The following is a 25,491-nucleotide window of genomic DNA, read 5'->3' on the forward strand; positions in this document are numbered from 1 at the left end:
CGATCCCCTGCATTGGTGCTGCTCTACAAAGTAATAACCCCCAGAATTGGTGTCAGTAATTCAGTAATCACAATAATAATAATCCCCAACATTGGTGCCAGTTTACACAATCATAACCCACAGCATTGGTTCCAGTGACTGCAGTAATAGCGACATTGTTCGTCAGTGGTGTTATGCTATTTAAACCCCCTTTCACTGGTAGCCTTTTAACCTTCCTGCATTGTGTAGTATAGTATAGTATAGTGGTCAGTGTGGTATAGTATTGTGGTCAGTGTAGTATAGTATAGTGGTCAGTATAGTATAGTATAGTATAGTGGTCAGTGTAGTGTAGTATATTATAGTGGTTAGTGTAGTATAGTGTAGTGTAGTATAGTGGCCAGGATAGTGTCGTGTAGTGTGGTAGTCACAAGGGGGTGCAAATTACTTGCCTTGCCCCAGGCGCTGACAACCCATTCTACGCCACTGGACAAGTGCACATACATTTACATGCATCTAAACGTGTCAACATCCGTATTGAGTCTGTATTCATCTACTGGACTACACACACTTTTAGATGCATTTACATGCATGAGTGTGTTAAATGTGTTAATGGTCATATTAGATTGTATACTGTTGCATACAGATGCATGCAGAACAAGCATCTGAATGCTGCGTTTTTAATGGATGTGTAAATGGACCCTTACTTAGTACAGATCTGCTTACCAGTAAATGTGTCTGACTGCTTTTAATTAAATGACTATTCTCTGCCTGGTGCTCTCAGGTCTGTGTTTAACTACCTACCTCCACCCCGCTCCCACACAACACTGTTCTTTTTCCAGCCTGGGAATGATGGCATGTCAGCAGCAGGCCGATATCACTCCATCTGACAGTAGTGCAGTTTCTTCTGCTGCCGGGTGCAGGAGCACAGATAGTACTCCGTTGCCACTCTGCAAGGTGGTGCCCTGCTAAGTTGTGCCCTTATGACGTATGATCAGGGCAGACTTTGGCAGCAGTTTAATATTTGCAGCACCACTTTATCACACCACTCCTGATGGTCACACTGTGCCCCCCTCTCCTCATTCAACTGTGGGACCTGGGGCTCCTACCCTTCTAGCAACACACTGCATCTTATATGTAAGTTTTGAGTTTGCCAGTAGTTCAACTTTAAGTTTAACAATGTTTCCTCATGCATTGCATTAAGTCTCAGTAAATAATAGAAACAAAAATATTTAAAAAGCTTTGCATAACCACTAAAAATAATTAGACTCGAAAGAAACAGCATTGGGATCTGTACAGTCGATCCTCTACCCCTTGCAGAGCAGAGACCTTTAATAAACCACAAAAATCACTCTCCCACTGATGACAACTGTCAAGTCTAGATACTTAGTGGATACTAAGCTTCAGTAGAGCACAGGTTGTTCACACTGTTCACAATGTATTATTTCTGAATGTGAACTAATTTGAAAGAAAACACAAGGAAATGAGCCCAATGCACCTAATTATATTATTTCCAGCATGGAAATAACAAAACCCAATGTCCTATCTCAAACATTTTGTTTTAAGGTACTTGAAAATAGTTTGTAACAATGTTGACAGTGTTTTTATTTGAGTAAAACGTATCAGTCTACCCAGAGAAACCTCACTATTTTCTCTGTGCGCTAAATATTCTTTTGGAATAGAATACCGTTAAAGCACAAACTAAAAATAGGTGAGGCTAGTTAGTATTTTTTGCCGCAGGTACTCATAGACATTATATAGTCATTTCTTAATTCTCCTGACTCTTCTGAGCTTCCAGGTGTCTGAGAAATAAAATTCTGGGGGAGGGTATTTCCAAAGATAACAAGTATGTGTGTTTACAGCTTTCTTCCAGACTTGCAGTGACAGTTCCCCAATCTAGCCATTTTTCAGCGGATTGCCCCGATCATCTCATATCTGTAGAAGGTCTCAAAACCAGTTGACCAACCACTATGGGAGCAGTTAATCATCAACTTAACAAAAAGACTGTCTGTAATACCTATCCCTGCCCCCACCCCTTGCCAAGATAATTATCCCTTTCCTGCCATCTCTCCATAGCAATAACACGATGCTTGGCTGAGTTGAGCTCTCATATTTGTGAACCCAGAAGCGAATACCGAAGGCTGCCAGACAAGTGTACATGATTCATCTATCCTAACTCTGCTGATTTCTCAGCAAAAGACCTTGAAAGTGTCTTGGCTCTAATATTGTTTCTAAATGTACTGTACCAATTAATCTGAAATGTCATTTGCCCAATTCTACCAATCAGTGAATTTCTGATAATGGCATGCTACCAACCTGTCTGAGGGAACAATTAATCAGATATGGCTGAAAATGTGCCTCAGTCGATATTGTTCCCTCCTTAAGTTATCTAGTGCTGGTTCAATCTCCATTACTTCCTTTTTCCTCACCATTGACTTTACCAGAACCATTTGGCCAAGCAGAACTCTCTTATAGAACCATAAGTGGACTACAACCAGCAGACATGATACGATCTTCAGAATCTTTTTGCTTTTTCTTCTTGGACTTTGATGTTAGCATGTGATAAGAGTATGAGTGCAGCCAGGCATATCAAGTTTTGCATTATTTTAATAATACAATATCTAATACAGCTGATTGATGTGTTCCCTGAGATTGCTTACCCTTGTTTTTCAATTATCAACTGCCAGAACCTCTACTGCCCATTATTTTGACATTTGAGAGAAAGCCAAGATTAGTGCCAAGAGGACAGGGCTCTTCTTTTTGGAAAGTTGCAAAACTATAAGGTATCATGTACAATTTAGTCCTAAGTTCCAAAGGGCTTCATAGAGTCACAATCTGATCATAAAATGATCTGAAGACTAAGGCCCCTTTCACACATATGGACCGTTCGTCTGTTTTTCATCCATCCGTTGTCGGATGAAAAATGAACATCAATGCACATCTATGTCAAAACAGGCGACAACGTTTTCGCCTGCTTCCGTAAACATCTGTTTTTCTTGAATGGATGAAAGCCCTATTTTTCATCCGTCAGATGTCTGAGTCTGAGAAAAAAATTCTGGGAGAGGGTATTTCCTAAGATAACAAGTATGTGTGTTTACGGCTTTCTTCCAGACTTGCAGTGACAGTTCCCTGTTCTTGCCATTTTTCAGCGGATTGCCCCGATCATCTCATATCTGTAGATGGCCTCAAAACCAGTTGACCAACCACTGTGGGAGAAGTTAATCATCAACTTAACAAAAAGACTGTCTGTAATACCTAACAGGTCAGACGAAAAACGGATGTAAACTGACAAATGGCCAGTTTTTCACCCGTTTTTTTGCATTGGTAGTTAGGGGCAGCAGTCACTGTGTGTGTGTGTGGAGGGGGGGGGGGGGGGGTGATGAAAAACTGATGAAAAACTTATATTAACTGATCCATTTTTTCTTTGAAAAAACGTGACTGAACTGATGAAACAAACTGAAGGTGTGAGTGAAAGGGGCCTAAGATCCCTTTCACACCACACCGTCCATAGCGCCAGCGGTAAAACGCAGCTATTTTTAGCGATGTTTTACCGTCGGATTTGCGGAGCATTTCAGACGCTAGTAGGGTGCTTTTACCCCCGCTAGGGTCAGAGAAAGGGTTAAAACCCCAATTTTTTTTTGCCGGCGGTATTACAGTGCTGCCCTATTGATTTCAATGGGGAGGAGCGGTAAACACACCGCTCCTTCACCGCTCCAAAGAAGCTGCTGGCAGGACTTTTCCTGACGTCCTACCAGCGCACCGCTGCAGTGTGAAAGCCCTCGGGCTTTCACACTACAGACAATGGTGCAGCTGTTTTAGGGCGGATTGCAGGCATGATTTCTAACACTATAGTGCCTGAAAAGCTCCCTTGGTGTGAAAGGGGTCAAACATAGATAATCACAGGAGCTACAATGTAGTTTTTGCCTTAAAAACATTTTAAGCTAGGTCACATTTTCTCTACTTTGGAAACATACTGTATACTGTATGACATCACTTTGGAACGTATATAGAAGCACTGTCTGTAACTGTAAAAATATTCTAATTTGCATACACATTCTTTATTGATTTATTTATTCGTTTTTATTAGTGGTAGCAGATTTTTAATCTTTTTCAAGGTTGTACGTGTTATATATTTTTTCATATTGTTGAATTTAATTAAAAAAACATACATTTTTTACTTAAGCAGTAAGACTGAATTCTTTTTGAGTGGATTGTGCTGGTTTCATAGTATGTAGCAGATCTGAGATAGCTGAATTGTTCTAAACCGTATAGTCTTCATCTGGTTAATGCACAGCTTTCAGCTACCTTGGCCTCTGTTTGAGTCAACCATTTGTGATGCCCTGTTAAGCAGCTGTGCTAATTTCACTGAAGCAGCTTATTAACACTAAAATAGCCTGCTGTTTGGATATCCCTGGCATCCCCTAGGCATATAAACCTTGCCTCCTAGATTTAGGTGTAATTTTTTTTAAAAGTGGGGAAGGTTTAAAACTTCTGTAAGGTTTGTGTTTTCCTGTCCAAGTGATGCCCTTCCTCCTAAATTATTTTTCTGGTATTACAATAGGTTCACGCTCATGCGTTTTTTAGTGCATTTTGCAGTTTACAGAAACTCACTACAGTCCATTTAACATGGTTTCCTATGGTACATGTTCACATTTATGTGTTTTGCAGCCAGGGCATTTTTGCAAAGAGACGGGGACTTTTTCCCCCGTGTTTTGCACGTAATAGACTTCAATGGAATCGCACCAGAAATGCCAGTGTTGTGTTTGTGATGTGATTTTTGATATGTTTTGCATTTTGCAGTTTTTATTTTTTAAACACTTTTAAACACTTTATATAGCTGGTTGATAAGGAGCGGCCAGGAAGCCGACCGCCGCGTCCTTAACAAACAATGAGTCCTCAGCTGTCACAGGGTTCCCCACTGGCAGCTACATGTAAAAAAAAGATTAAATTTTTCCGTTTAACCACTTACAGACTGGACCATTTTGCTGGTCAAAGACCAGACCACCGATTCGGCACTGCGTCGTTTTAACTGACAATTGCGCGATCGTGCCACGTGGCTCCCAAACAAAATTGATGTCCTTTTTTCCCACAAATAAAGCTTTCTTTTGGTGGTATTTGATCACCCCCTGCAGTTTTTATTTTTTGCGCTATAAACAAAAATAGAGCGACAATTTTGAAAAAAACGCATTATTTTTTACTTTTTGTTATAATAAATATCCCCCAAAAATATATAAAAAAAACATTTTTTCCCTCAGTTTAGGCCGATACGTATTCTTCTACAAATTTTTGGTAAAAAAAATCGCAATAAGCGTTTATTGATTGGTTTTCGCAAAAGTTATAGCGTTTACAAAATAGGGATAGTTTTATGGCATTTTTATTAATAATTTTTTATTATTATTTTTTTTACTAGTAATGGCGGCGATCAGCGATTTTTATTGTGACTGCGACATTATGGCGGACACATCGGACATTTTTGACACATTTTTGGGACCATTGTCAGTTATACAGCAATCACTGCTATATAAATGCAGTGATTCCTGTGTAAATGACACTGTGTAGGGGTTAAGTGTTCCTAGGGGTGTGTTACTAACTGTGGGGGGCTGGGCTTTCTTTTAGTGAACACTGATCTCTGCTCCAATCACATGGAGCAGAAATCAGCATCACTAGTTGCTAGGCAGAATGGAGAACTGCTGTTTACAATGGCACTTCTCCATTCAGCCGTCCCGTGAGACGATCGCAGGTATGCCCGCGGCGATCGAGTCCGCGGGACCCGCGACCGGACTCACGGGGGTCCCGACCGACACGTGAGTGCGCTGCCGCCAGTGCGCTCGCGATGGCAGGGCGGCATTGAAGATTGGACGTACCTGTACACCAATATGCCTGCCCGTGCCATTCTGCCGACGTACATCGGCGTGCGCTGGTCGGGAACCGGATAAAGACTTTATATAGCTGGTTGCTAAGGAGCGGCCGGGAAGCCGATCGCCCTGTCCTTAACAACCAATGAGTCCTCAGCTGTCACGGGGTTCCCCACTGGCAGCTACATGTAAAAAAAAAAAGATTTCCGGCAAAAACAAAAATCTTGCAAAAAACGGCATGGGGTCCCCCCGCAGGTCCATACCAGGCCCTTCGGGTCCTGTCCCCATCCCAAAACACATTGCCCCCATGTTGATGGGTCAAGAACCTCTTCCACACAACCCTGGTCAGTGGTTGTGGGGGTCTGCAGGTAGGGGCTTATCAGGATCTGGTAGCCTCCTTTAAGAAAGGGGGCCACCGGATCCTACCCCCCAATGTGAATAAGTATGGGGTTTATTTTACCCCTACCCATTCACCCAGAAAAAGCAGTGAAGTGTTAAAAAAAAACAAGAGATGTTTTTTGACGAGTCCTTTATTAAAAATGAAAAATGTCCCCTGTCATAGCCCCAAGTGTCTTCTTTCATCAGTACCAATGTCTTCTTCCTCCGGTAGTTTCTTCTCCCTCTGGTGCAGTCTTCTCCCCATGGTGCTGTTTTCACCTTGAGCTCTCTTCTTCTTGTGTTGTCTTCTTCCTCGCCACTGCTTACCCGCTAAAAACAAAAAAAGCCAATCTTCTAAAGCTGTCTTCCTCCGTTGTGTTGCCTCCCGCTGTCTTCCTTTTATTATATAGCTATGGTGTGTGGCCATCCAATGATGTCACCCGGAGAACCCGCCCTTGTGACAACACGTGCCGTCACAAGGGGCGGTTTTTAAGGTAACATCATCGGATGGCCACACCCCATGGCTATATAAGAAAAGGCAGACAGGAGACAACACACCAGAGGAAGACAGTATTAGAAGAAGATCGTTTTTTTTGTTTTTAGTGGGTAAGCGGTGGCGAGGAAGAAGACATCTAAAGGAGATGACAGCAACGGAGGGAGAAGAAGCTATGGGAGGAAGAAGACATTGGTAGTGGAGAAAGAAGACTAGTTGGAGCTATGACGGTGGACATTTTTAATTTTTAATAAAGGACTTGTCAAAAACCATCTCTTGTTTTTTTAACACTTCACTACTTTTTGGGGTGAATGGGTAGGGGTACAATGTACCTCCTACGCATTCACATGGGGGGGCAGGATTCGGGGGCCCCCTTATTTGTTAAAGGGGGCTTCCAGATTCCAATAAGTCCCCTGTCTGCAGACCACCACAGCCACTGGCCTGGGTTGTGAGGAAGAGGCTTTGTCCCCATCAACATGGGGGCAATGTGTTATGGGGTGGGGAGGGGGGCCCTATGCCGTTTTTTTTCACAATTTTTTTTGTTGCCGGTAATTGTTTTTTACATTCAGCTGTCAGCAGGGAACCCCGCTGACAGCTGATAACTCATCGGTTGTTCAGGACGTGGCGGTCAACTTCCCGGTCCCCTCCGTAGCAATCAGCAATGTACAGTGTGTTTACAATGTGTTTAAAGAAAAAAAAAAAGTGAAATGAATGAAAACTGCATGCAAAAACGCATAAAAAACATGGGTTTAAAAATGTGAAACACTGCAAAACGCACCTGAAAAATGCATCAAGCGCAGCCACAAAGATGTGAACCTAGACTAACAGGAGAGTTGATTTACTAAAGGCAAATAGAATGTTCACTTTGCAAAGGAATTTTCCCCAGAACTTAGTGAATGAGGTGAAGAAGCTCTGTTAACTTCCATCAACCATTGATGTGCAAACAAAAATGTTTTTTTTTAAATTAATGAATGAATTAATTAATTAATTTATTTATTTTCCTTGCACATGATTGGGTATTCTTTGCAAAGTGAAAGTTGTTGTAAAGGCAGAATGTTCTTTTTACCTTAGTACATTATATTCACTAAGGTAAAACAATCTTCTGCATGCAGCTTCCCCCGCAGCATTGAGCCCAATGTCCAACCAGCGATGTGCACGAAAGCTGAGACTCTCTCACTCCTCATTGGCTGAGATAAAGCAGCGGGAGCCATAGGTGTCAATCAGAGCGAGTGAGGAAGGAGTGGAGGGCAGGGCAGAGCCCCATTTTGTGTGTCTAATGGACACACAGAACAGGGCTTGGCAGCGAAAATGCACAAGTGGCTTGCTATGGGGGCACTCGGTGGGTGGGTGGAGCCAGAGTACTAGGGGAGGACCCCAGAAGAGCAGGATTGGGGCTGCTCCGTGTATACCCACTGCACAGAGCAGGTACGTATAACATGTTTGTTATTTTAATTTAAAAAAAATCAAGCTATACAATCGCTTAATTTCACCACATTCACTAAGCTCTTGGGAAAACTTTACAAAGTGCATCTTCACTTCCGAAGTGAAGAGACTATTTGCCTTTACTAAACTAACCCCAAAGTGTGCATGTAAATCTCCCATTGAGTTCAACTTAGGCTTGAAAAATTACGTTGTAACAGGGCTATACAAAATCAATGACTAGATAGATAGAAAACGAATATGTAAAGCCCTGTTATCTCACTCCTCTTTTACATCCTTTTCTTCTTTTGTACAGTTAGCTGAAGCAGTTTCTCTAAACCTTCACACAACCATGTAAAAGCTAAATTCCTGTTTTATCATAAATCCTATGGCCTTCTTGCTACTAAATCTGCTGAAACTTTGACATGATTCCCCACCTTCATCTATTGCAAACCATTGTGTATTCTCAAGCAAGTCGTAAAGCTGATTTATGGATAATATATTTCAACATTTGTAGGAAAGACGATAGTTTATATGGCATACACTGTCAACAGTTTGCAGACTTTCACCAGTCCTAATCTTTAACTGAAAATGTAAATTAGTTAAAAATACTACTGGCCTGTGTATTGAAATATGTGTTCTAATACACCATAATGTTTCAAGGTTTTATTCTACCATGGCATACCTATATATAGATTTAAAAAAAAAAAGGTTTAGGGCTATACCAAGATTTAATATTTAGTAATAAAACTTTCCTTCAGCTTTGAGGTCATTATCAACTTGTGCTCGATTTAATAACAAACTCATATTTAACGAGGAACCATCAAGCAACAAGTTAAGCAAAGTGCTCATACTGTGCAGAAAACTTATAGCTGTCAACAAAAAATATATGTGGGCTACTATTGATGACCCACCTAAAAATACCAGTTCCCTGGTATTTATGCCAATTCTTTGGCTTCCATACTTCTTGAGTCATTAATTTGCAACATGGATAGAGATAAGGAGTTCTGACAGTTTTCGGATTTTCATTTGCTTAACAATTGTATTGATTCTGTGATTCAGATGTATTAAAGTTATAACTTGCCAGGCTGACTCTTCATTTTCAGAAGGAGGTCAGCAATGACAGCCCATATATAAAGCTGAAGTCAAGGTAAAAGTTATGTATTCAGTCAAAATGATTTATTTGCTACACAATCTTGCTGTCTCAGAAGTACAGAGAGAAATGCTTAGGCCCAAGAACACATAAGTTTTCATTTGTTGGGTACAGATCCATTCACATTTTGGCGTTTCCGAATTGTGGGCAGAATCTCAGCAATTCTGCCCGCAATTCAAAATAGCAGAAAATTGCGGGATGCCTGTGCGTTCCCTGTCCCTTTCAATAGCACCCCAAATGCTGGGCAATTTTGCTGTGATTCGACGGGTTCAATCGTGGTAAAATCACGCAAGCAGAATCGTGGGGCGCCTGTCACCCAAAAGAAGTATAAGAGCTTCTTTTGAGGTGACAGGTATCCCATGAGTCTGTTTGTGCAATTTTACGCCCGATACGCCAAGATGTGAACGGAGCCTTAGTGTTTGATAAGTGCAAAAGATACTTCATGAGCCAGAAATCCAGGGAGTGTGCAAATAGTTTTTTGTAATCTGTTATCTCTGTCTTTGTTTAATTGAAATATAGTGAAACCTTGGTGTAACGTGTAATGTGGTTAATGAGCATTTTGAAAGACGGATAACTTTTTTTTTCAAATCCTGCGCAGAGGTGCGGGGGCGCCAGTGACTCACACAGAACGGTTCATAGCTGTTCAGAAATACTTGGAAACACTCTAAGATACTCCATTCTCGAGGTGTTTCTGAGCCTTTTCGAGTGAGTTCAGCCGAGCTGTCCCCGATTATTTCCAAGGCTCTCCGGTGCCCCCCACCTCTGGCCACATGCGGTATTGCATGCAATAGAAGTCAATGCAGAACAAATTATCTTTGGTTCTATTGACTTCTATGGGGAAACTCGCTTTGATATGCAAATGCTTTGGATTACAAGCATTTTTCTGGAATGGATTATGCTCGCAATCCAAGGTTCCACTGTACCAAGAAGTGTTATCAGATCTGCCCATTTCTTCACTGTGGACTGCATATGTGTGTTATGAAGATGAAGGTGGGGGGGTTCTGCTGTCCTATTCAGAAATGGGGAGCCTGGGTGGTAAATACTGTAACTCCTCCAGAGATAGCGTACAGTGAGTGAGCATTGCCACCAGGGAGTGTGTTGCTAGCAGGATCACCAGGTAAAAATAAAAAAAAATGCTTGGAATTGTGAATGAAGCTATTATAGTGAATGGACTGATGAGATGCAATAATTAGAATTTTTGTTTTTGGGTTTAGATATGCTTTCGGTAAAGGTGGCTGAAGTGAATACACACTGCTCCTTTATTGGTAAACCTTATAAAGCTTTATTTAGCTGTATTTGAAAGATGTCACATCTATGTAATTGAATGCTGTATATCATCATACTCAGAAACTTTGGAGAGAATTTTGGTAGATAAACAGGAGTCAGAGCAGATGACAAATGTTTTGTACCATGCTTTGTACACCACATTGTAGGTGCTTTGCAGTGCATGATATAGGTACATAAAAGTGATATTAAAAATGAATTGCACTGCAATGAATTGTATTGTGCTTGTTACATTAGTGTGCATTGAGGTAACATGCGTGTTGCAGCAATGCACCAGTGTGTATGGGCTTCAAGTGAAATTAAAGGCAACATTCTCATGTATAACTAGAGTGTCCTTGCAGACTGAACACCACACTGATTTTAAACTTGTTGTTGGTGACAGCTTGTCTACCCGAGGCATAAGCGCTAAGAAGATTGAGAATATATGAGCTTCAGTTATTTCTGTTTGCACTATAATAGAAAAGGCATAGGTTGCATAGACTCTGTGTAGGCAAAACAGAAGTGTAACCCTAAGCGGCACTGCAAGTAGAATAGTATGTAATTTGGCACTGTCTACAAATGACAAGTATGTACTTACCCAGTGGGAATATATCCCAGTGGAGGAAACTGCTGCTCAGAGTTGTTTGTCTTTATATGTCACTATATATGTTAATGATAATTTCTCTGTTTGTTTTAGCTGATGTCAATATGTGTTTTGGGGGTTTCTGCATGGATGCGAGACTACATAAATAACGTACTTACTCTGACAGCGGAAACACGGTAAGCACTCCTAATCAACCGCACTGAAGCATCAAAAGAAGAAAAAAATAAAATGCCATGATAATCTGTATGCCAAGAGGAGCTTTTGTGTTTTCTTTTATTTAACATATTGAATAGTTTAGTTCAGGCAAATTCTGCTTCAGATATTTCATGCTTCGCTTAAGCTGGCTTTGTACAGTAGTTAGTAGTTGCACAGAGATGGTCTGCTTCCTTTGATCATCTCCTGTCGTCCATGTCGGTGAAAATTGTTTTCTGTTTACTTTTCTGACATTTCTAAGGTGCAGACTAATTGACTGTATCTAATTGCTGTTTCTGAGACATATATTTAACCTCAAGTCAATCCATTTATTGCACCAGGAAAATAACAATTGCTCATAGTAGCTTTGTATTTGCGTGTGTAATAAATATGGTTAATAATTAAATGCACACATAAAAATAACTAACCTTTTCAAACAAATAGCATGCTTTGCAGTTAAAAAATATGCACATTTTATTTTGCTTGCTATATTTGTAGGTAAACATTCTTAATGCTTTTACTCTGGTAAAAATACTTGTATACAAAAAATTGAATAAAGTTCCAAATGACAAGATGGTACATGCTGGAAAGAGTAGGAATTGCTTTGTGGGTAATGTGTAGTGAGAATTTCTAAGACAGGGCTCTCACTACATACTACAATTTAACGGTCGATCCCTTCCAAAATGAAACTCTCTTTTTTTCTAAATAATATGTATGTAAAGTGTTCATATAGCATTCAAGGTCAGAACTTGGTAAAATAGGGATGTACTTGTGTGAGGTGTATATGGTACATTGATTTGTTTGTCAGCGGTCCATTTAGAGTTGTGAGAAAAACCAGGAATGACCTGGCTTTCTACAAGAATAGCCCTTGCAGCATGATCTGATCTATATCATAAGCCCAACTCCAGGATCTTGTTAAATTTACTCCCATGTAGTGCCCCCCCCCCCATTCTCTTTGCACTGCATGGGTTAAATGCTCATTTGGCTAGGAGGGGGAATGAAATAAGTAGAAATACTTTGTCTCATCCCTCAATCCCAACGGTTTCCTCTGTGTGACCATTCCCCCAAAGCTGCTTCACTTCCCGTTTTGTCACAGTTCCTCACATACAATGCATGACCAATAGTCCAGTATTGTATGGGAGGATGGCAAGGACCCATCCACATTCAAAGTACCAGACAGCAGGAAGAATGCCAGCTGCCTTGGAGTAAGGAGTAAGGTAAGTATTCATACTTTTTTCTTTCCCACCTAGACAAATCAATATTTATCCCTGCAGTGTGTTGGGCAGAACTCTCTGGACTCTTATGGGAAACACATGTGGGCCATGGATAATATTTGGAAAAATCTGAATTTGACTCTAACACTGCAATCAATCAGGCAGGTGTTTCAGTTTGTACAAAACACGAACAAAAGAGGGCGCACCAGCCTAGTGCATTATCCCACATCATTTGTTGAAAAGCAATTGTTTAAAATTATACTCCCAAACAAGTGAATTATTATTGCTCATAAAGCTACTTATTTGTAGCCCTGTAGTCCACAACATAGTTCACTGCAAAGTCCAGAGGGACCTCAGCAGGGTCCTTAGGGGTTTCGAAGGATACACCTTCTTCCTCTAAATACCAAACTGTTTCAGTTAGTTCAGGAGTAGGTTTGACCTGCCCTAGGCTTTACATAATATTTCGTTACCCATTTTTCATGACAGAATTCTGCCCAAATGCAATACAGCCCGACCAAGAAATTACAGAGACTCTTAGAAGGAGAGTAATTTAAGACCTAAATACTAAGAGTAAAAAACAAATCTTTAAAAGTCATTGCTTTTATTAGTCCACATTGATGCAAATATGTTCTACTGCTACTGCTACTCTTCCCAAGAGTTTTGACAGTTTGAAGATTAATTCAGGGCCATGCCAAATAACCTTCAAACAAGTGACAAAGAACCCTAAAATGATACTTAAAGCAGACCTAAAGCCACCTATATGTGCCTATCCTCCAGCAATGCAATATCTGCAAACTCATTTGCTGGCGCCGGCATATTCCACAGTGTCTTCTTCCAGGGTTCGCATCTTCAGCCAATTCCAACCATCTTTGGCCAACACTAGAGTTAAAGGGGTTGTAAAGGTTTGTTTTTTATTTTCTAAATAGGCTCCTTTAAGCTAGTGCATTGTTGGTTCACTTACTTTTTCCTTCAATTTCCCTTCTAAATGTTTTTTTCCTTTGTTTTCTTTGTCTGAATTTCTCACTTCCTGTTCCTCCTCAGTAAACTGTTCAGTAAGCTTTTGTGGCTGACTAAACACCGTTCGGATGATGGTGTGAATTTTACTGAGGAGAAACAGGAAGTGAGAAATTCAGACAAAGAAAAAAAACATTTAGAAGGGAAATCGAAGGAAAAGGTAAGTGAACCAACAATGCACTAGCTTAAAGGAACCTATTTAGAAAATAAAAAACAAAGCTTTACAGCCCCTTTAAAGTGGTAACAAACCAAATGCGCAGGGAGCCACCATTTACAGCACAAGGCTCTGAAGCAATGGCCCGGGTGGCTGTTCCTTCAGAGCTCATGCGCCGATGACACTATTGGCTGCACATACAGAAAATATCTCGTAAATGGTGCACATTTAGGAGATATTTACAGTACCTATAGGTAAGCCTTATCAGAGACTTACCTGTAGGTATGTGTAAAAATGAGGTTTGCTGAGAATGTACACTGAATTGCACATGTGCAGGTCAGTACATTCTAAAGCAGGTATGCGAGTAGAAAGCCAAGATGACTGAATTGCAGAAAAGATATAGTAAAAGCCCAATTGCTCACAATTTTTTTTTTTTGTAAGTAAAGTTCAGCAATATTTAACTGTAGGTATCTCTTGTGCTTGATAACATCTGTGTTTGTACACCCTCCATACTTTGAAATGTCCATTCTGTGCAGGGCTGATGCACAAGTTGGAAACAGAAGAAGTTTAATTATGCATTGCAGGAGAGACCCAAATTACTGACATAAATTAAATAATATGCTACCCCAACATTTATTGCAAATGTTAGCCTTTCATATCTGTTTTAAACTGAATGGGTTGTTTTACAAGGTAAGCACTCTGAAGTGCGTCGGGTGAAGGAGAATCATGCTTGTAACAATGTGATTATCTATATCCTCCCACCTCCGGTGCCACATTTGGCACCTTTCAGGGGGGAGGGGGAACTGGTACCAGTTTTTGACAGGTATCATTCCCCAAATCCAGAGACAGAGTCGCTGCACCATCTCTCGGATATTCGCCCCCCTCCTCCTTCCTCTGCTGCCTGGCCAATTAGAAAGTGCAGCACACTTTGCTCATGCACAGTAGGAGACTGGCTTTGAGGCCAAAAGGGTTCCCTTAACAGGAATTGAGCTGGCTGCACCCGACAGCCGATCCATAGATCGGCTGGGGGGCCGACATCGCAGGGTCCCTGGACAGGTAAGTGTCCATATATTAAAAGTCTGCAGCTGCAGTATTTGTGGCTGCTGACTTTTATTTTTTTGTGGGGGGGGCGGCTGGCTGGACCTCCTTTTTAAGCTTTGACAATAAAATGTTAAAGCTGACTGGTTTCTATGCAGAGCTGCACCAGATTTTGTTCTCTCCAGTTTTAGTTAATCAGCCCCATTGCCTACATTTTGGAGCCTTTCAGGGTCCCTTCTTCAAGGATGGCTGCTTCTGCAACTATGTCTGTCTGTGAAAGTTACATTGATGGTTTAGCTGGCTGCCACCAGCTTGTCATTAGATCAAAGTTGATTGGTTCCTAATTATTGTATCTGACAGCAGTCACTGTCAGAAACCACACTATCACAGCTCTGATATTGGTTGTTTATTAATGCAAAGACCATGGGGATGATTTACTAAAGCTGAAGAGTGCAAAATCTGGTGAAGCCTGCATAGAAACCAATCACCTTCCAAGTTTTATTGCCAAAGCTTACCGTATATACTCGAGTATAAGCCGAGATTTTCAGCCTCTTTTTTGAGGCTGAAAGTGCCCCCCTCGGCTTATACTCGAGTCATCGCTGTCTGCCCGCTCGATCAGCGTGTCGAGCAGACAGACAGCGGCCATTCTATTCAAAAGCCGCGCCTCCGGCTCCGCCTTCGCCTGTGATAGGCGGAACACTGAATTTCCCAGCAGCCTGTGTTCCGCCTATCACGGACGTCGTATCATCCTCGTACTACGGACGAGGATGATACGACGTCTGTGATAGGCGGAACACAGGCTGCTGGGAAATTCAGTGTTCCGCCTATCACAGGCGAAGGCGGCGGCGCAGCTTTTGAACTTTACAATGGCCGCCGACGAAGAGGGCACGGGACGGCACGGCACGGGACGGGACGGGACGGGGGCAAGGCAAGGCAAGGCACGACACGGGACGGATGCAAGGAGGCAAGGCAAGGCACGGCACGGGACGGAGGCAAGGAGGCAAGGCACGGGACGGAGGCTCGGGACAAAGGTAGGCTGGACACACACACACACACACACACACACACACACACACACACACACACACACACACACACACATGGATGGAGACACACACAGGGATGGATGGATGGATGGATGGAGACACACACACACAGGGATGGATGGATGGATGGATGGATGGAGACACACACACACAGGGATGGATGGATGGATGGATGGAGACACACACACACAGGGATGGATGGATGGATGGACACACACACACACAGGGATGGATGGACGGACACACAGGGATGGACGGACACACAGGGATGGACGGACACACAGGGATGGACGGACACACAGGGATGGACGGACACACACACAGGGATGGACAGGCATGTCTCACCCTCGGCTTATACACGAGTCAATAAGTTTGCCAGTTTTTTTGGGGGTAAATTGGGGGCCTCGGCTTATATTCGGGTCGGCCTATACTCGAGTATATACGGTAATTGAACATCCTAAAGTTAGAGGCTGATTGGCTACCATGCACAGCTGCACCAGTTTTAGTAAATCTCCCCCTATGAGTGCTAGCCATTTATGCTTTTTATGCATTTTCATATACTGTATAAAGAAGAATTGGCTTGCCACATAACATGTACAAATTATTCATCAGAGGTAGTGGTGAATTCATGTATTTGCTTAGGATTAATAAAGCAGAACTCCAGGCAAAATCAACAAAAAAATAATGAATAGCCCATTGAATGATAACATACAAACAGCTTTTACTGCAATATTATCTTCAAGATTTCCTACACAGAACTGATAACCAGCCTCATTCAAGCTACTTTCTCTGAGCCCATGTCATTCTGGACTCTTCCTAGCCTGCGACTGGACAGTAAAAGGAGAAGCAGCACAACAATGAGATCATCCATATCACTCTGCTTGCTCCCATATTAGCATCCTTCTTGTCAGCACATAAACTGAATGGCTCCTTGTGCTGCTGCTGCCCTCACATTCCATCCCTGCTTTGTAAGGACTACAGGTCAAATCCAGGTACTTGCAGTGCTTACATGTAAAAAAAATCACATCTAATTATGTATTATTGATTACAGAGCTGCAGTAATATGTGTCTTTTATATCTGCCTAGAGTTCAGCTTTAACTAATGCAAAACTGAACCTTGCATGTGTCTAGGGTGGAAGAAGCTGTACACCTCATTTACTTCCCTGTGTTCCATCCAGTGATGGTTGCTGTCTGTTGTTTCCTCATCATTGTGGGCATGCTGGGTTACTGTGGAGCTGTGAAGAGCAACTTGATACTTCTTGCCTGGGTAAGCTGAAATTTGTTTTCACCTACATTTTCTAAATGATAGGGTTTCATCTCAGTAATAACCATTCTAACAGCAAATAGCATTTCTAAATCAGTTTTTGTATCCTTTATTTTCTGCAGAAATAGAATATATTTTCAGATGTTTTCTGGATTTTTTGGCTACACTTTTTTTTGCACTATTTTATTAAAGTATAAGTTCCCCTTTTAACAAAAAATAATAAATGCAGTTTTTTTGCAGGTAAGAAAAATGTGCATTTACTATTTTTTGTTTCTGGAGCCTCTAAAGTAGTCTTCTGCAGATCCGTCAGTGTATCTGTGTGCCCGTATATCCTGTACGGGCAAGCAGATGCAATCTAACAGAAAGAGAGAATGAACTACCACAGCGCTCCACAGTGCCATGGTAGTTCATCAAAAACTGCAAGGCAATAGCTGCAAAGGCTGCCAGACCTTGTTGTTTTCCATTCACAGAACACTGTGAATGAGTGATGTGGCCGGGTGGGTGAAGTCCCACTCGGCCACGTATTTTTTTATTGTGACAGCAAGAGGGGAGTTGCTCTAGCTGTTAAATTAGGGAATTGAGGGGGGGGGGGGGGGGGTGGTCTGCTCATAACATGTTACATCCTGAATATGGGTGTAACATGTGACATGTTATGGAAGGTGAACTTACCCTTTACGTTTTAATTGCAAACATTTTGGTGCAAAATGAACATTACAGTTTTTTTGCACATTTTCATACATGAGGCTGAAGACCAGAGGTGATAAAGCAGCAAATCTTGCCACTCTGAAATACTCTGTAAACTTTATATTTCCAGCTCTAGTCCTGCGAATGTAGTAGACTTTCCTCTTCCCTGATCCTTTTATTGTTTTCACTCTCACATTCTCAGATCTCTCTACCTTCAGATGATGCCCCCCCCCCCCCCCTCTAGTAAACAGGCACAATTTGGGGGAATTTCAGATACTTTGAAAAGGAATAAGATGACATAGCGTAATAGGCTCCTCATTTATATTTTTCATGCCATTATTGGAACTTTATTATTATTTGCAAGCTTCACAACTGTGACAGGTTGAAGGTGGTGTGTGGCCTGCGGTGCCTGCTACTGAGGGAGGTCCAGCATTCACTGAACATTTATTGTTGACATTTATTACATAAGGATGCAGACTGAGCTATGCAGGTTTCACAAAGAGCTTCTGCTGCAAGCACCATATGATTGTCATCACAAACATAATTTAACACGTAATGGACATGATGTTACCATTGCAGCAATTGTATACTCGAGTTACATGAGTTATAATAAATTGTCTACAGTTCCTTGGCAATTCTGCAGAAAGGCGGTCTGAGAACTGTGCTGCCTGCTTATTTTCTGTGTATTTCTGAGAGATTATCTGGAGTTTGGAGTTGGCAAATGTCATCCTGCATAACAGAGATTAGGCAGCTGTGTTAAGCTTCCTTCTCTGGGCTTTAGTGACCTTTGCCCAGACTCATCATTACATTAATTTATTGTGTGCAGATAAGAACTAATTTATATTTTGTGTTATCTGGCTTCCTTTTTCCTCTGAGAAGTAGCAGGCAGCCCTCCTCATTGTTAGTAGTACTGCTGTACAGGCCCAAATGTGTTGTACATGTTTACTGATGAACTTGATTCAGTCTAACAGAGTTTTTTAATATATGTCTTATAACTCTCTATCATATGATGTACTTAGTAAAATACTGCAGTGTGAACTGTATTTTAATATTGAAACACCACTGTACCAGATGTACAATAGTCACTTGGATTTGACTCAGAATGTTTACAGCTGTGACCAGCTCAGAGACAAAAAAGTACTATAGTGTGACCTATTGCTGTTAAATCTTCCGTTCCTTCACTGTGCCTCCTAACAGGGACTTATAAGAAGTCAGCACTATAGTTGCTTTATGGCTGCTCGCTAGCACCTCTAACCATAAAAATATACACTGAAAGTTTTTACTTAGCAAGACTTTTAATCTGCTATAAATGACTCTGGCCGTGGATGCATGAAGCAATGACTGAAGCATTTGTTCCCTGTAAGCTGTTAGTTTGTGAAAATGGAGAGGTTGCTGATCTGCAGAAGAGGGTAGTTGAGACTGGGCTCGATTTTTATTTGTCCCCTTCCCCACTTTTTAGGCCAACTTTCTTGTTTCCTTCCACTATGCTTTATGCCTTCTCCAGTTAATGCTCCATAAAGTCTAAGTGTACCCTGAACACAAGAGAGAACGTGGATGTGCAGACCTCTCAGTTTGGTTTTGCGGATTAGAAAGAGATTCTGGATACACTGTTATATATGTGTTCCACTGTCTTTGCTTATTGGTTCATTAAAAAATGAATGGTGATGCCAACAAGGCTGTGTTTCAAGAAAGTTACAAAATTACAATATGTAATATTATTTCATGCATGTATTATTCATGCATGATACAGATACATAGTGACAGTATTAGAGAAAAACAGTGATATCAATTTAAACAATGTATTACTTATACAAATAAGCATTCACACGCATATGGTTGTATTGTGTTCTGATGTACATGCGCTACAAGGGTAGCATTTTTGTCAGTGTCCTAAAAATGACCAAATACAGATCTCCCAACCAGTCTCTACCTTGCTCTCTTTTTGTTGAAGTATGGGACATTAATTTTGTGACAACCATGATGAACATTTTAAAGTTTGCAGACACTCTTGGATGTACAGATTCACCAACAAAGAGTGTGGTTACTCTAATACACCTTCTCTGAAGTGTGAGATGTCAACCAAGTAATCTGCCTAGGATAACATCAGCTGGTGCTACCTCTGGTGTGTGTGACCAAGCCAACCACATCCCATCAAATCTTTTGATGAAAGGGGGCGTGGCCAGGCAGCGGATGTAGCCGGACGCACACTCAGACAGCTCCGTCGAATCTCCGTGATATTATCCTGGGAGCCCGCTCCATTCAGCCTGGAGACCCGCCGAAAGGTACCTGTCTGCCTCGCTAATCCTGACTGAGCCATCCAATGCCATCCGGGAGTCAGACAGCCGCCATGAAGTGGCTAAATCCATCCCGCACGACGGACCTCTTGGGCCAAAATGGCGCCGCCTCGCAGCGCTCCGCGAAGGACATCCATAGGGAGGCGGCTGCAAAGCTGTTCTCCAAACCGCTCTCCTCGGACCCGGCAGCCTTCCCCAGCAGGTCGGAGGAGCTCAATGGAGGGACATTGGATGCGGATGATACCATGCTGGAGGACTCGCATAGCGCCACACTACCTTGGGACACAGTGAGTATGCCAAAAAACGCCTCGGTTGGGCCCTTATCCCAGAGCAGCCCTGATAATGAGGGGGAACCTACGTTAAGAGACATTTTCACGGCAGTAAACTCCTGTAATGTTTCCATAACAGCCCTCACCACTGAGATCAAGGGGGTTAAAGCTGAGATTACTTTTCTGCGCCATGATGCGCAGAAGCTCAGGGAGAGGACGTCTGCACTAGAGGGGAGAGTGAGCTCCCTAGAGGATGACATGGCGCCCATGCAGAATGACCTTACCTACAATAACCATCTGCTCCTGCAACATGCCGCCTGTTTAGATGACATGGAGAATAGAATGAGAAGAAATAATATCAGTGCCATAGGCATCCCGGAACGCATGGAGGGGAAAAACCCTGTGGAGTTTATTGAAAGATGGCTGATCAATGCCTTTGGCAGGGAGGTGTTCTCCCCCATGTTTTCGGTGGAACGTGCGCACCGAGTCCCAGCCAGACCACCGCCACAGGGAGCTCCACCTAGACCGTTCCTTTTCAAACTCCTTAATTATAAAGACAGAGATGTGATTCTCCTCAATGCCAGGATAAAGCCCACCGCCCTGAAGCTGGAAAATACCAAGATATCTCTCTTCCCTGATTTCTCCGCTGATCTCCAAAAGAAACGCGCCAAATTTACAGATGTCAAGCGTCTGCTTAGAGAGCTCAATCTTAAGTATGCTATGTTGTACCACTCTCGATTACGGGTTGAAGCTCTGGGCTCTGTACAGTTCTTTGATACCCCATCTTTGGCAGTGCAATGGTTGGACCGCGAGGAACAGTCTATTCGTGCTGCCCGCGCCAGGTGCGGCGCACCCCCATGAGGAACTTATCTTGCAAGCCGTCATATGGGCCTCATTGTACTTTTTCTCCCCACTTACATTATGCCAAGGCGGAGGTAACTTGCTATCTGTCTGTGTTTTTGTGTCTGGAAATACGTATAGCTACAGTTCTTGCTGTTGAGAAGTTTGGGACACTTCGGTGCACTTCCTCTGTTGCCCCCAGGATGGACTGGACAAGCTCCCCATCCAGAATCCGGAAAGTTATTGCGGCCCTGTTGGCCTACTGTTTTTGGTTCTTTTTTTATTTTTATTTTTGTTATTTTCGATTTCCTCATCTTTTTCTCCTACCACAATGTTTGCCTTGACTTCCTCAACACTTGCCTTGACATTGGGGATACCCCCTCTCACTATGTTACTGCTCCACATCTATTTTTGGAGCTGCTGCTACTGGACTTATTGCACCCTCCTAGGGGCAATTTTCTGATCTGGCCATACCCCATCCTAGGGGGTGGCCTGCACACTATGGGGTTATATGTATATGCTTTTCTTGTAATGATACTCTTTGCTGATTATGTGCTTTTACCCCAATGTCTATAGCAACAAGAGTGTTGTCCTGGAATGTCCGGGGCCTGAATAACCCGATCAAGCGCTTGGCGGTGCTGTGGACGGTCAGGCGCTTGAATGCTGATTTGGTGTGCCTACAGGAGACTCACCTCTCCCCAACCATCACTCCAGTGTTGGCGAGGAGACAGTTTAGCCATCAATACCATTCTACCTGCTCGGTGTACTCGAGGGGGGTGAGTATCCTGGTTAAAAGTGGCACACAATTCTCCCCGCTGGATACCAAAATTGACCCAGAGGGCCGCTATATTTTTTTATTATGCTCCTTTTTGGGACTAAATGTATTATTGTGGGGTTGTACATTCCTCCTCCGTTCTCGGCCACCCTCCTTAACTTATTGGCGGACTATATGTCCCACTTCCCGGGTATACCCCTATTGGTTGTAGGGGATTTTAACAATTACCTTGACGTAGAGCAAGACAAATTGGGTGTCGGGGAAGGGGTTGGGCCCCAGATCAAGCAACGGGCTACGCCGTTTGCACGCCTAATCCAGGAGATGGGCCTCACGGACGTGTGGAGGATGCATAACCCCGGGGCTAGGGTGTTTTCCTGTCAATCAGCCTCTGTGGGGGGTCTATCTCGCATTGATATGGGATTGGGGAATGAAAGTATGTTACCTTTGATTGTCTCCTCGGAATATCAAGCCAGACGCATCTCTGACCATTCTCCGCTATCTGTGGACATTGGCCTGGGAGCAATTAGGAGGGGGGGGCTCCTGGAAGCTGAATCCATTCTGGCTGTCCCTCTTACCACACCCAGCACCGATACAGTCTCTCCTGGCCTCCCTTTTTCAACAAAATATAGGTTCCACAGATTTACCTATTGTCTGGGAGGCAGCCAAGGCATACCTCCGCAGACAATTTATAAAGGAAATTTCTTACATTAAGTCCAAAACTAAGGAATGGGAAAATTCAGTACTGGCAGAGGCACAGAGAGCAGAAGCACTTTATGTAGCTGACCCCAATGACACCACCAAGAGAGGGTGGTTATCTTCCCAGTCTCTACTTAAAGACCTAACCCTACAACTAGCAGAAAACAAAAGGTTCTTTCTAAAACAAGCTCATTACGAGGAAGGCGAGAATACGGGTCATATGTTAGCTCTGCTGGCCAAATCGCAACAGCCAGCATCTCACATAGTAGCGGTCAGGGACAAGCAAGGGAATCTTTGTTGCTCTACGCAGGCCATTATGGACACGTTTAAACAGTTTTTTCAGGAGGTTTATACATCCAAAGTGCACCCCTCTACGGAGGTTATTTGTCATTTTTTAGACATATATCCCATACCCTGTTTATCTGGAAAGGATACCACCTTGCTGAATGCTCCGCTGACGGAGGAGGAATTATTAGAGGCCCTAGCTCATGTACAGAATGGGAAGGCTCCATGAGCCGATGGCTTGCCTTCGGAGGTCTACAAACGTTATACCTCGCAGTTGATCCCTGTCCTTCTTCAGGTTTATAATAGTGCTTTTGAAACTGGGTCGCTACCCGCCTCTATGAGTGAGGCTTTAATGGTGGTCCTGTTGAAACCTGGGAAGGATACTCTGTCCCCGGATGCATACCGCCCTATCTCGATGCTTACGTTTGACGTTAAGCTATTGGTCAGAGTGCCAAATGTATCCAAACTGTAATACACAGAGACCAGTCTGGGTTCATCCCAACCAGGTCGACTGCTCAAAATCTATGCAGACTATTCCTCAATTTACAAATCCCTGTCGATAATCCGGGTAATAGGGCCATTCTCTCCTTAGATGTGGCCAAAGCGTTTGACAGCGTTGAATGGCCATACCTCTGGGAAACACTGCTGAGGTTTGGGGCAGGTCCCTCGTTTTTAAAATGGGTCCAATTACTCTACCATGCCCCGACAGCGAGAATGAGAATTAATGGTGAGGTTTCGGATCCTTTTAACCTTTTTAGAGGCACACGACAGGGATGCCCTTTGTCGCCCCTGTTGTTTGCTCTCGCACTTGAACCTCTAGCTATACACATCAGAGCCTCCCAGGACATAGTGGGGTTCCACCGGGGTCTTAGGCAGGACTCAGTCTCGCTGTATGCAGATGACACGCTGATTTACCTTGGGGACACCGACCACTCACTGAAAAATATGATGCGTTTAATTGCAAATTTCGGAGAGTTGTCGGGATTTAGTATTAACTGGAACAAATCTGTGCTCCTTCCCTTGGACCCCCTACCGCAACCTCTTCCTGAATGTGCCAAGGATATACTCACGGTGGATGAATTCCGTTATCTAGGCATACAGGTGAAGGTGGACCCAAGCCAATACCTAGCTTTGAATTTGGTTCCTTTACTTCGTAAATTTAGAGAGAAATGGGCTGCTTGGGTGAAGCTCCCTCTGTCGGTTGCCGGGAGAGCGAATCTGATTAAAATGGTATGGGCTCCACAACTCCTGTACGTCTTCCATAACTCCCCCATATGGATACCTCATAAATGGTTCACGCAAATAGATGCTCAATTTCGAGAACTGATTTGGGGAAAAAAAACGGCAAGAATTAGTTTGCACTCACTGCAATTAGCGAAAGACCAAGGCGGTCTGGCAGTCCCGCATGCCCGATACTACTTTGTGGCTTCCCAACTTCAACACTTGGGTGGATGGGGGGAACTGGATGGCGAGGACCCCATTAGATCCCTACTGGTCCCACAAGACTCAACGCTTACAGCGCTGTCTCACCTGGACGCAGGCCTAACTCATGTAGAGCAATCTATCCCCACAATAAGGTTACTGCACACCCTATGGACTTATGTTAGAACCATTCTGAAGGTGAGGGGAGCTTGTCCCTTCATCCTCATATGGCGCAATAAATATTATAAGGAATTACGTAAACTTACAAGTTTTTGCCAGTGGGAGGCAGCGGGTGTGAACTTTATTGCGCAGTTATTGCTGCGGTGCTAGAGGTGCGGTGTTCAAATCCTTTGCTGAACTACAGGAGGAGTTCCCAATCAACAGGACACAGTTTTATCAATATTTGCAGCTCCGGCATGCAGTGCACAGCAAGCTTTGGCTCTCATCTCTGGCGATAGTGCCCCATCCCCTGATGAATTATGTGTTGTTATCGGGAGACAGGAAGGGCATGATCTCGAGAATATATTACTTAATTCAACACATGATGCTTCTAAACTGCCCTGTAGGCGGGGGTGGGAGCGGGATCTGGGCCCCATCGACGGAGAACAGTGGGAACTATGACATCGGCCCCAGTAGTGTCTGCTTCCACTTCACACAGGTTGTCGCACTTATTTTTGTTGCATCGAGCATACAGGACTCCTTCCAAGTTGTATAAATGGGGGCTGCGTGACTCCCTATTATGCCCAAAATGTAGCAGAGATGAGGGCGACCTATTACACATGATGTGGAAATGCCCAAAATTATTCAGATATTGGCAGTACGTATTAACGACTATATCCCAGGTATATCAAATTCCAATTCTACGGGATCTGGTGGTGTGTCTGTTGGGCGCACTGGAGATCCCCTCTCTCTCGCCCAGTGGCCACACTGCGGTTCTACGATTTCTTTATCTATCACGCAAAGCTATTGCGAGGTTCTGGATAACTCCGAAAATCCCAAAAGGGAAAGGCTGGGTCGCATTGGTGAATGCTATGCTTATACGTGAAAAACGTACTTATCAACATAGAAACGTTCTTAAAAAAATTTTTTATGCGCTGTGGCAACCCTGGTTGGACACACCTGGATTGGCTCCTACTCAGCTGATTATGGATAGACTTCTGCAG

At 43.0% G+C, this 25,491-nt stretch overlaps 1 protein-coding gene across 1 annotated transcript in view; it reads left to right on the top strand.

The window, feature by feature from the left end:
* Positions 1-25,491, top strand: part of TSPAN12 (tetraspanin 12) — a 233,255-nt gene that overhangs the window by 60,556 nt on the left and 147,208 nt on the right. The window contains exons 3-4 of the mRNA XM_077472868.1: positions 11,235-11,317; positions 16,931-17,066. Coding sequence (XP_077328994.1) covers positions 11,235-11,317; positions 16,931-17,066 — 219 coding nt within the window. The remainder of the gene's footprint in view (positions 1-11,234; positions 11,318-16,930; positions 17,067-25,491) is intronic.

This window comes from Lithobates pipiens, unplaced genomic scaffold, assembly GCF_037356315.1.
Source record: "Lithobates pipiens isolate NorthernLeopardFrog02 unplaced genomic scaffold, aLitPip1_a1.2 Scaffold_8, whole genome shotgun sequence".
In the NCBI taxonomy this organism is placed as follows: Eukaryota; Metazoa; Chordata; class Amphibia; order Anura; family Ranidae; genus Lithobates; species Lithobates pipiens.